The sequence below is a fragment of the Coregonus lavaretus genome, assembly GCF_964263955.1.
Source record: "Coregonus lavaretus genome assembly, chromosome: 1".
Taxonomy (NCBI): domain Eukaryota; kingdom Metazoa; phylum Chordata; class Actinopteri; order Salmoniformes; family Salmonidae; genus Coregonus; species Coregonus lavaretus.
This window is the reverse complement of record NC_139988.1, coordinates 80,013,449-80,024,572: the sequence shown is the minus strand read 5'-3', so window position 1 is coordinate 80,024,572 and position 11,124 is coordinate 80,013,449. Positions and strand designations below refer to the sequence as shown.

Here is an 11,124-nt window from a genome sequence, read left to right as displayed (position 1 = left end):
GTATTCAACATTGAGACAACATGACAAACGAACACGCATGCGCAGTAATGGTGCTTTCATGACAAATTGGAACTCGGAAAAAAATAACGTCAAATCATGACATCGGCGATCTTCAGGTCGGAAAGTCGGAGTTCTAGAAAGATACACGAGTTTTCCATTTGGAATTCTGAGTTGGATGACGCTTCAAAACACATTTTCCAAGTTTCCAGTTGTCGTGAACACACTGAAGTCGGAGAGATTTCCGAGTTCCCAGTTGTTTTGAACGCGGCATAATTATGCACTGAACGCGCCATCGTATTTTTCAGCTGACGATGTAAACAAGATCATTGGCGAATGCAAGAACTCGATTTGTCCACAATACTCTTAAATGACTCTCCTTATTTAATCACAAAAAGCAGCCATGGGGCTACCTGTTACGATTAAAGTGAATTTCAGGGGGAATGTAAAGAGATTTGTGGCTCCAGATTTGGACAAATCGGAATTGGAGTCGGTGGAAGCCTGGGTAAGTAGCTAACGTTAGCTATCTAACGCTGGCGCAGTTTAGCTAGACAAGTTAGCTGCATTCTTCGAGACTAGTAGGCCTAGCCATGGCCTAGTTACCACAAACGTTGGACCACAATAAGGACATTTGTCTGCAAATTATCTTTATAGCAACAAATTATAGTATTATTATATGTGATGTGATCCAGTTATGCTGATCCTGAATCATCATGCTATGCTCTTTGAATTATTTCTGCAGATAAAAGCATCATTTGGCATAAGCCATTTCCAAGTGAAATATTTTGATGAGGACAATGAGGAGGTGAGTTCAAAAGTATTGTGTTCTATTGTGTATTATTTCTAATGCAGGACAAAGTCCTCACTTTGCTCGATCATTCACATGGTTCCAACATTTCTGATGTACAACAACAATGGTATGGGACGAGGGATACATTAGCTGATTCCAAAGTATGTTTTTTCAGAAGGCATTCTGTAACACTAATCACTATCTCTTTGTTTCAGGTTTCCATTAACAGTCAAGGTATGGAAATTAAGTGATATCTTAATCTAGGGGCAACATTATTCTCAGCTAAATCACAATGATATGCCATTACATTTCTCCATCTTTAATGTGGTGGTTATTAGTTAAAGCTTTCCCGATCATAATTGAGAGGTCACACCAACACAAATGTGTTCTCTGATCTTATTTGTTCATCTATATTTTTCAGAGGAATATGAGGAGGCGGTGAAGGTATTCAAACTTACATGTTTTTTCATATATTTCAAAGGCTAAAAAAACATTATATGAACTAGTTCTTCCAGTCTGTAAAATGCTGTTTGGAATTACTGAACGTGCCATTGGTATGTGCTATTTCGCCAGAGTGCAGAGAAGCAGGGGAACCAGTTGCACATGAACGTTTACAAGACAAAGCAGGTTCAGGCTGGCACTGGGCTGGTCAAGGCCCAAGATGTGAAGGAGTTGAAGGGTGACCTCCGGCCAGCCCCTCCATACCCCTCCAGGGTCAAGACAGTGGACAAAGGCACACAGGTCACCCCTGAGCGAGATGTTGTAAGATCACCACACACAGCTTTCAATGTTGATGCAATGTTGTCTGAATGTAAGAAAAGTTATATACTTGTCAGGATGGTATAGTTTTGCATGAGCGATACATTCGCTGACTTCAGGAAAGATTGTGAAAATGTAATAATAAAACACACACTATTTGGTTTCATAGTATGACTTTGACAAATCATAAATGAGTTTAGTGTCAATCATTTGATTTTATAGGTGGTTGTGAAGGACAACAAATTGACTAAGCCAGAGGATAAGCCTCCCCCAGCTTGGTTCAGGTCTTACATGGAAAAAGTAAGTCCATATTGAAATTATATATATTTCAGTATAATAAACCAAAAAAATCTACTTATTTATTTATTTAAGAACCCATTTTAACGGGATCCCTCTCTCCTTTCAGTTCAAGGATGAGGTGGTAAAGGAAGTAGTGGAGAGGATGTGTAATGACTTCTCTGGCCAGTGCTGCACCCACAAGGCTCCTGACCCTGATGGGCCCCTCGAGGCCCTTGGAGCTGTGGGTGGAGTCAATGTCAAGGGGCCAAAGATCAGCTCCTTCTCCACTGGGCCCCCCGCCTACACCTCATTGGGCTACACTCCTGACTGCAGCAAATGCAAGAGACCAGCCTCCGATGGAGCGTATCAGTGCAGGTAGACCCATCACAACAATAATAGATCGATATTATTATGTTATTAATGAGCTCATGAGTTGAAATAAAAGGAAAATGTTTATTTTGCTGATTTCTCATGAAATATGTCACTTTCAATTAGTAAATAAATAACGTTGTCCTTACCTCCTTTCTGGTGTCCTGTTTTTCTCCAGTGTGTGTCCATCCTGCATCTTATGTGAGCTGTGTCGACACAGCCACGACCCCAGCCACAACCTGGTGAGAACCAAGACACCCCTCTCCATCCCTGAGCATGGGATGTTAGGAGAATTAAGGTTAGCCTGCTGAATGTAGAAGCCTGCCTTTACTGTGTTACTGTGTTACTCTACTTATCTTGCTTTCTTGTAATGTCAGGAGATGTTCAACTTTCACACCTCCCACTGTATTTTTTAAACTTCTGTATTTTGTTTGTACCCAGGTTCCCAAGGCGAGGAGACAGGACGGTGCGCAAGGCTGAGCGTCAGCGCCTCAAAGCTGAGAGGAGGCAGCTCAAGGCCGAGGTGAAGGAAATCAAGAAGAAGCTGAGGCTGGAAAAGAGGGGCCTGCAATGGAGCGGCCCTGCCAATAACTTCGCCAGATCCATCATGGCCGCCACCCAGGCTCCAGCCCTGGCCCCTGCTCCTGCTGCTACTCAGGCCCCAGAACCATCCCCAGGTCCTGCCCCAGACCCCCAGGCCTCCAGTCCAGAGTAAGCGCCACCCTTGGAGGGCGTCAGAGTGCTGGCTGTCTCTAGGCCCAGCATGGAGCAAAAATCAAATATTTTCTCAAGAAATAGGCCATCTTTGTAATAGTTGTATTAGAGTTTATCGCTGGTGGATGATGGAACTACCTCACGTGTGAAACTGCTGCTGCTGCTTCATAGATTTCTAAACAAAAAATAGCTTTGAGTTGCAAAAAGGATCCTGCTGCTTTTATGATTCATAGAGAGAAAAAAAGAGAGATGGGTCTGAAGCCAGGGCTGTTTTCAACAATGCTCTGTACACTTGAAACACTAGGGGTCCCGAGGTCTCCCACACCACCTTGGTGCCCACTATGGCTGCCTTGTTTCTGGATGAAAACCTGCCCGATGGGACCCGCCTAGAGCCCGGCACCAAGTTCATCAAGTACTGGAAGATGAGGAACTCGGGCACCATCAACTGGACCTCAGAGACCAAGGTACGCCCCCAAGAGGACCGATTTCAGTCCCTAACCTGCATACTAGAACGATCTCAATCCCTAACCCGAATACTAGAACTAACTACACCTAATTGTAACTATTGATTACATATAATTAGTACTTACCCTGTCTGTTAAGTTCTCTGTTGAAGTGTTTGTGTCTGGGTCCTTGTGTTTGTGTCAATGTATTTGTGTCTTCTTTGCATGTCTGTGTCTTTGTGTGTGTGTCTGTCCCTAGCTGAAGTTCATGTGGGGTAACCTGGCCCTGGCGTCCGAAGAAAAGCGCGAGGTGGCCGTGCCCCTGCTGCAGCCGGGCCAGGTGGGCGTGGTCAGTGTGGCCTTCATTGCCCCGGTGATGGAGGGCCCCTACACCTCCCACTGGCGCCTGGCGCACTGCGGAGACCAGTTTGGCCCCCGCGTGTGGTGCAGCATCGTGGTGGCCCCCAGCACCAGCCGAAACACCAACTGTCCTCAGAGCAAACGCCTGGCAAGTCAACCAGCTCTGTCCCATTCACATTTGTTTAGCCAAGATACACACTAGTACAGGGCCAGATCTACTAAGAACATTTGACATCAGGTACAAAGCAATAATATTTAGCTAATTCAGACCCTTATACAGGTCTGGATTTTCTAAGCATCAGGTAAACGTTACAGGAATAAAACATCAAAATCCAGCCTATTTCCACCATTATATCATGTGATGACGTTCTCCTCCACGGTGCTTCAGAAGGAGGAGCCCAGCCCCAGGCCTGTGGTTGTGGAGAAGGTAGAGGGGAGGTCCAGCTCCAGGGACAGTGGTCTGGCCATGTCTGTAGACGACTGCCACATAGACTACTACTTCCACTCTGTAGACCTGCTCACTGCACAGGTGAGGAAAGACTAAGGTCCGGGCAAGTCAAGGCATGTTGGCTTTGCCACAAAGGTAGACTGTAGTATGACATCACCATACACCACAGGGCAACTTCCTGCTTTATTCAATGACTGAACAATATTTGTATTTTTTGTTTTTGTGTGTGTTTCTTTAGGATCTGTTGTCCTTTGAATTGCTGGATATGAACATTGTACAAGAGTTGGAGAAAGTTCCAAACAACACTCCAGTCGGTAAGAAATTATATGATACCACCACAATGCATGGCAAGATATTTCTGTGGGGCTTTTTTCAGATATTCAGAGAATTTCAAGACATAATGCTTGTGTGTTGATGACTGAGATGAGTTCGTTTTTGTTCCATTGGTAGATCTGACCCCCTGTATGTCCCCTCTGCCCCACGACGGCCCTCTACTGGAGAACCCAGGCCCTGCTCTGATCAACAACAACCCTGAGATGAACAGAGTAAACAACCTGCTAGGTAAGACAGAGGGCAGAGGCCAATGTCGTGGTCCTTCAATTAACTATTTTATCTAGTAAATAAAAGACAAGTCTATATCAAATTGTGAGTTTTGTTGATTATGATTGACAACTATGGATTTAAGAATATAGGCTAGACCTGAGGCTTTATGTTAACTAAGGGGCGTGTCAGCTTGAGTAGAATAAGATGAGAAAAAAAGCTTTGATCACAGTGATGACCCCATACCAGACACAGCCCTAATCTTTGTATTGTGTGTGTTGTGGTCAGGTGTGAAGAGGGAGAACTCGGACCCCCTTGGCCACGAGGATGGGGACGAGGGGGACATCAGCGGGTCCCAGTTTGTGTGTGAGACTGTGATCCGCTCCCTCGCCCTGGAGGAGGCTCCCGACCACAAGCCCCCGCGCAGACATCAACCTAGTTACTGCAAGCCCAAAGGTGAGGCGGCCATCTTGTTTAGTTGAATTTCCCAACAAAATGGGAAAGCATGACTGAATGACCATGATATGAGACTCAGTTGAATGATAAAGTATGGCTCTTCTGTCCACACACTAGCTGTGGTCTTGGTCTTGTTATCCGACTGTGCAAATGGGGGGAAGTTAAAAATGAAAGTAACACCAGTTTTTGTTTTGTGTTTGAAGCACTCCCAGCTGAAGCCCTGGGCCCTGTCTTTGACTATGAGAGGAAAGTACTTGACACTGCAGTAAGAGTGGCAGGACCAGATGTGCTGATGATGGGGGTTATGAGAGGTCAAGGTTCACCTCCAGGCCTTCCCCAGATCACACTGTCAGAGGAGGAGACCGTCACAGGTAAGAAACAACTCTCAATGCAGTCAGTCTGCTTCTGTTTACACGCACTAACTAGTAGTAACTCTCAAGTCAAAATGCGGCAATTAAATGTTCTCACCTTTTACACATTGGCAATTGTAAATTATATCACCAGACATAATCAGAATTTGTTTTGGGGTTAATGTATATCTTTTTTTTCCTCATTGCATTGTCCTCAGAGGTTGAAAACGTGTACATGGAACTGCATGCACTGAAGGAGGAGGACAAGGAAGACAACAAAGCAGGAAATGATGTGAACGAAAAGAAAGAGGAGGATGAAAAGAATGACAGCTACGATGAGATTGAAGAGGAGGAGGAGGAAGATGAGACAGTAGACTGGGACGAGGTGAGCAGCCAGATCTCCACCTTGTCCTCGTCCTCGTCCTCCTGCGAAGACTACGTCATCGTCCTGCCCGACTGCTTCGACACCAGTCGGCCGCTGGGCGAGTCCATGTACAGCTCCGCCCTCTCGGAGCCTGTCACTACTGCAGCCGCGGAGCAGGAGGAGGAGTCGGACTCGGAGCGTGAGGAACAGGACAGAGCCACCCCAGAGGGGGAGAGGCAAGAAGGGGCCGGGGCTGCAGCCACAGTCACGGAGGCCCCAATCCACAGCAGTGTCAATCAGATGCTGTGTGCCTCCCAGACACTGGACGCCGTGCCCCTCACCCCTGTGGTGGTGCCCCCGCCCGTCCCTCTCCTGCCCCCACAGGCCCTGTACACACACAGGTGAGAGGGCTCTCTGATGCAACAGTAGTCTATTAGCAATGATATTACAGGGCCCAACACACAGAGGTGAACAGGGGACAATGAAATTACGATAGATGATAGGTTACAGTTCTATCACGTTTGCAATGTGTTTTATTTTGAAGTGAAGTGTGCAAATTGTTCAGTATCTAATCTAGTATGTCTATTGGAATTATACTGTTGTCAACTCTTCCTTCTCTTCGATTAGTATGATGTTTTTGTTCTGTTTCCCAGGTCTGAAGCGGTCCATGTTGCAGAGCCAACGAGTCAACAAGTGTCTGGACCAGTAGAACCATGCCAACCAGCGGTCCATTTAAATGGTGAGTGTTAGACAAGGCAGGCTGGGAAGTGTCTGCAAAATACAGCCTTTTCCCTGCATTAAGCAGACGCAACATGTTTTGGAAGCTCTGATCACACAAAGGACAAATTTGACTTGCATGACTCTTGTTAGCTTTTAAGCTAGTCTTGTGGACCACTTTACCGTCTGTGGCCACTGGCCAGAAAGGAAACGTGTGTGTCTCTTTGGAGAGAGGGGAACTAGATGTTATTTCAAGACTTCTTACATCAGCAAAACATCTGTCTGTGTTCTGTGTAGTTCTCTCATCCAGTGAGTGTTCTCTCTTTTTTTCCCCATCTATATTTCAGTATCTAGTCACACCAGACTGGTAGGCTCAGCCAGTGTCTTGGAGATGCACAACTCCAGACCCCGCAGCTCCCTGCACCGAAGGTGAAACACCTTCCTACACAATATTAAGCCTAGTTTAGTTTTAGAAGTAATCTACACGTCTATTGCTGTAAAAAAAAATATATCCTCATTTGTGCTAGATGGGACACTTGCTTTTCTACCAATAAATTAGTATTTGAAAGCAAAGTTTTAAAATCTACTGGTCATTCATTGGTAATAGGCCCTACAGTATGATAAAACTGTAAATGACAAAACTGCTATAAATAGAAGATATTTGAATACCTTTTTGGAGTGATCTCATTGATGATATAACACTGTGATATAACAACTCCTGTTGATACACGGTCTTGTGAATGCAAACCTCTGGCCCTGGAACAGATTGTTCCCCATAAGTATAGTGGCTGAGCACATCCTTCCTGTTCAATAGGGGCCAAGGCGGTATCACAGAGGGACTTGTCAAGGGGGCTCTGTCAGTGGCAGCGTCCGCCTACAAGGCTCTCTTCACTGGACAGAGCTGCTCCACACAGGTAGGTCCCACATACAGCACAATCAACCACCTCGTCACACACTGCCATGAGATAAACTTGACTCAACTTTGAATATGCTGTATGATAAATGGTTATAATATCATGAAGTGATTATTACATACAATTGTGATAAGTTATTTATCCATTTTGAAGCGTCTTTACATTTGGCTCAAAAGACAAAAGTGATGCATGTCTTCTTGACTTACAGCATTACTGTATAACTCCTGTGCACTTTAACATGACAAACCAGAACTAACCTTTGACCTGGCTCCCCCATTCCCTTCACCCCTGCAGCGTGGTGTGGACCCGGCCAGCCAGGACGCCTCCATGATGGCTGTACTACTGGAGATGGGCTTTGGGGACCAGCGGCTCAATCAGCGGCTGCTGAGGAAGCACAAACACAACCTGCTGCACACTGTCAACGAGCTGGTTGCCAAGGCCGACAACGAATGGGGCACCGCCACACGCTACTGATGGGCCAGTTGGCAAATAAGCCGGGCCCCTACGCAACCCCTGACCTCTGTGACACCCAATGAGAGAGATGGGGTTTTCAGTATGGAACTGATGTCACAGACATGTCACGTTAGCATGTTGGAAATGTCAGTTTCCTAGTTCCGACTAGCATGTGACTGCGGCATATTGACAGTGCTATGGTAGGTTGTCTGTCCAAAGAGAATGGAGGTTGTTGGTATTGAATGTAACCAGAATTAAAAGTCCACTTTTCTCCTTCGCAGATGGTATTGGGACTACTCTTGTCGTTTTGAAGGATTTACAGGGTTGATTCACAGGGGAATTCAATTACATAGGAATGCTAAGGAACGGAGATGTCAGATTCCTTTCGATTTCTGTTAGCTATAGTAGTTAATCGGCCTGAACATTGCAATCTTGTATGTATCAAAAGTACTGTTATTTTAGATGTTACGCAACAAGCAACAATTGACCTGTGGATTGTGTAAGGAACAGGCACTGCAGATTAAGGAAATAAAATGTTTATTTTTAAGAGACGCCTGCATGTCAGGTTTAAGCATATATTAGTCATATAGTTGTTGTACCATAGGAGTCACAGCTATAAATGTTGGCTCTTTGTCACACATGTCCTCAAGTTCATACTTTCACACTGTAAGAATCATCCTCATTCATATATTTACATCATATAACACTACGTATATCATTTTTTTTACATTTTAGTCATTTAGCAGACGCTCTTATCCAGAGCGACTTACAGTTAGTGAGTGCATACATTTTTCATATCCAACCATAACATCTACAGTACCAGTCAAAGGTTTGGACACACCTACTCATTCAAGGGTTTTTCTTTATTTTTAATATTTTCTACATTGTAGATTAATAGTGAAGACATCAAAACTATGAAATCAAAATATATTTTGTATTTGAGGTTCTTCAAAGTAGCCACCCTTTGCCTTGATGACAGCTTTGCACACTCTTGGCATTCTCTCAACCAGCTTCACCTGGAATGCTTTTCCAACAGTCTTGGAGTTCCCACATATGCTGAGCACTTGTTGGCTGCTTTTCCTTCACTCTGCAATCCAACTCATCCCAAACCATCTCAATTTGGTTGAAGTCGGGTGATTGTGGAGGCCAGGTCATCTGATGCAGCACTCCATCACTCTCTTTCTTGGTCAAATAGTGCTTACACAGCCTGGAGGTGTGTTGGGTCATTGTCCTGTTGAAAAACAAATTATAGTCCCGCTAAGCACAAACCAGATGGGATGGCGTATCGCTGCAGAATGCTGTGGTAGCGATGCTGGTTAAGTGTGCCTTGAATTCTAAATAAATCACAGTGTCACCAGCAAAGCACCATCACACCTCCTCCATGCTTCATGGTGGGAACCACACATGCGGCGATCATCCGTTCACCTACTTTGCGTCTCACAAATACATGGCGGTTGGAACCAAAAATCTCAAATTTGGACTCATCAGATCAAAGGACAGATTTCCAGCGGTCTAATGTCCATTGCTCGTGTTTCTTGGCCCAAGCAGGTCTCTTCTTCTTATTGGTGTCCTTTAGTAGTGGTTTCTTTGCAGCAATTCGACCATGAAGGCCTGATTCACGCAGTCTCCTTTGAACAGTTGATGTTGAGATGTGTGTTACTTGAACTCTCTGAAGAATTTATTTGGGCTGCAGTTTCTGAGGCTGGTAACTCTAATGAACGTTTCCTCTGCAGCAGAGGTAACTCTGGGTCTTCCTTTCCTGTGGCGGTCATGAGAGACAGTTCCATCGTAGCGCTTGATGATTTTTGCAACTGCACTTGAAGAAACTTTCAAAGTTCTTGAACTTTTCCGTATTGACTGACCTTCATGTCTTAAAGTAATGATAGACTGTTGTTTCTCTTTGCTTATTTGAGCTGTTCTTGCCATAATATGGACTTGGTCTTTTACCAAATAGGGCTATATTCTGTATACCACCCCTACCTTGTCAGAACACAACTGATTGGCTCAAACGCATTAAGAAGGAAATAAATTCCACAAATTAACTTTTAACAAGGCACACCTGTTCATTGAAATGCATTCCAGATGACTACCTCATGAAGCAGGTTGAGAGAATGCCAAGAATGTGCAAAGCTGTCATCAAGGCAAAGGGTGGCTATTTGAAGAATCTCAAATATAAAATATATTTTGATGTAACACTTTTTTTGGTTACTACATCATTCCATATGTGTTATTTCATAGTTTTGATGTCTTCACTATTATTCTACAATGTAGAAAATAGTAAAAATAAAGAAAAACCCTTGAATGAGTAGGTGTGTCCAAACTTTTGACTGGTACTGTACAAGAGACATTCCTACGTTTGTTCATGGAACCAAGTTTCTCATAGTTTTTATTTTATTTTTATGTGTATCAGTAGTGACTGGTTCATGTGTTACTATGGTGATTTTACATTAATGGTAATGTGAGTGCATAGGTTTTAATCATTGTATATTGCTATTATGTTTGATAGTTTTCTCTGTATTTTTCCAGTTAGAGAAAAATGAGGTTCAAATACACTTTAAATTATCATGCTTTAGAAGAAATGCTGAATATATTTACTGTGCTTGGTCAAGGGCTTTCCTTTCATTCAGCGTGTAAGTAAGTACCCTGCAATTGTCAATCAGCCAATAAACAACTTGCACAATACTCCTTAAGTTGCTGAAATGTATTTTCAACATGGCTGTTTGAATGGCAGGTCAGCATTTTTCTTGTTCTGGAGGAAGCTCTGCAGAGTGGTCACTAGCTTGCACAGCCACAAAGTCATAAAATCTGATTTTAAACCTAACCACACTGCTAACCCTAACTTTAAGACCAAAAAGCAAATTTTTGTTTTCATGAATTTTTACAATATATACTTTTCTTACTTTGCATTTGGCGTATCTAAGGGGAACTCGCTCAGTTATGCCTCAAGGACAAGACTCATGACAAACGTCAACCAGCATTTGAATGGCACTGCATTTTATGGGATTCTGTCAATTTAGTGTCTGAGGTCTGATGACTTGTTCAACTTAAAATAGGTTAACTTTGGTTAATGTGTATGGCACAAAAGAGCTGAAATGTATAGAAATGATGGTAACTTTCATGCTTGATGGTACTCTATTATGTAGGTACAGTTTGTCAGATAAAATGGGACTT

General features: G+C 43.7%; 1 protein-coding gene across 2 annotated transcripts; it reads left to right on the top strand.

The window, feature by feature from the left end:
- Positions 1-29: 29 nt before the first annotated feature.
- LOC311135541 (next to BRCA1 gene 1 protein-like) lies at positions 30-10,635 on the top strand. 2 transcript variants are annotated; one of them, XM_084169550.1, is made up of 22 exons: positions 316-502; positions 740-802; positions 1,003-1,021; positions 1,209-1,231; positions 1,361-1,549; positions 1,769-1,846; positions 1,953-2,200; positions 2,373-2,492; positions 2,636-2,905; positions 3,213-3,372; positions 3,611-3,859; positions 4,100-4,240; positions 4,398-4,473; positions 4,610-4,720; positions 4,988-5,155; positions 5,359-5,526; positions 5,724-6,270; positions 6,523-6,608; positions 6,934-7,015; positions 7,401-7,500; positions 7,795-8,450; positions 10,263-10,635. In XM_084169550.1, the coding sequence occupies exons 1-21, from the start codon at positions 401-403 to the stop codon at positions 7,972-7,974; spliced, it is 3,180 nt and encodes a 1,059-aa protein (XP_084025676.1). In that variant the 5' UTR covers positions 316-400; the 3' UTR covers positions 7,975-8,450; positions 10,263-10,635. The 2 variants fall into 2 exon arrangements, with proteins under 2 accessions (XP_084025677.1, XP_084025676.1); XM_084169551.1 differs by lacking the exons at positions 1,003-1,021; positions 10,263-10,635 and having other exon boundaries at positions 30-502; positions 740-819; positions 7,795-8,233.
- The last annotated feature ends 489 nt before the right edge of the window (positions 10,636-11,124 follow it).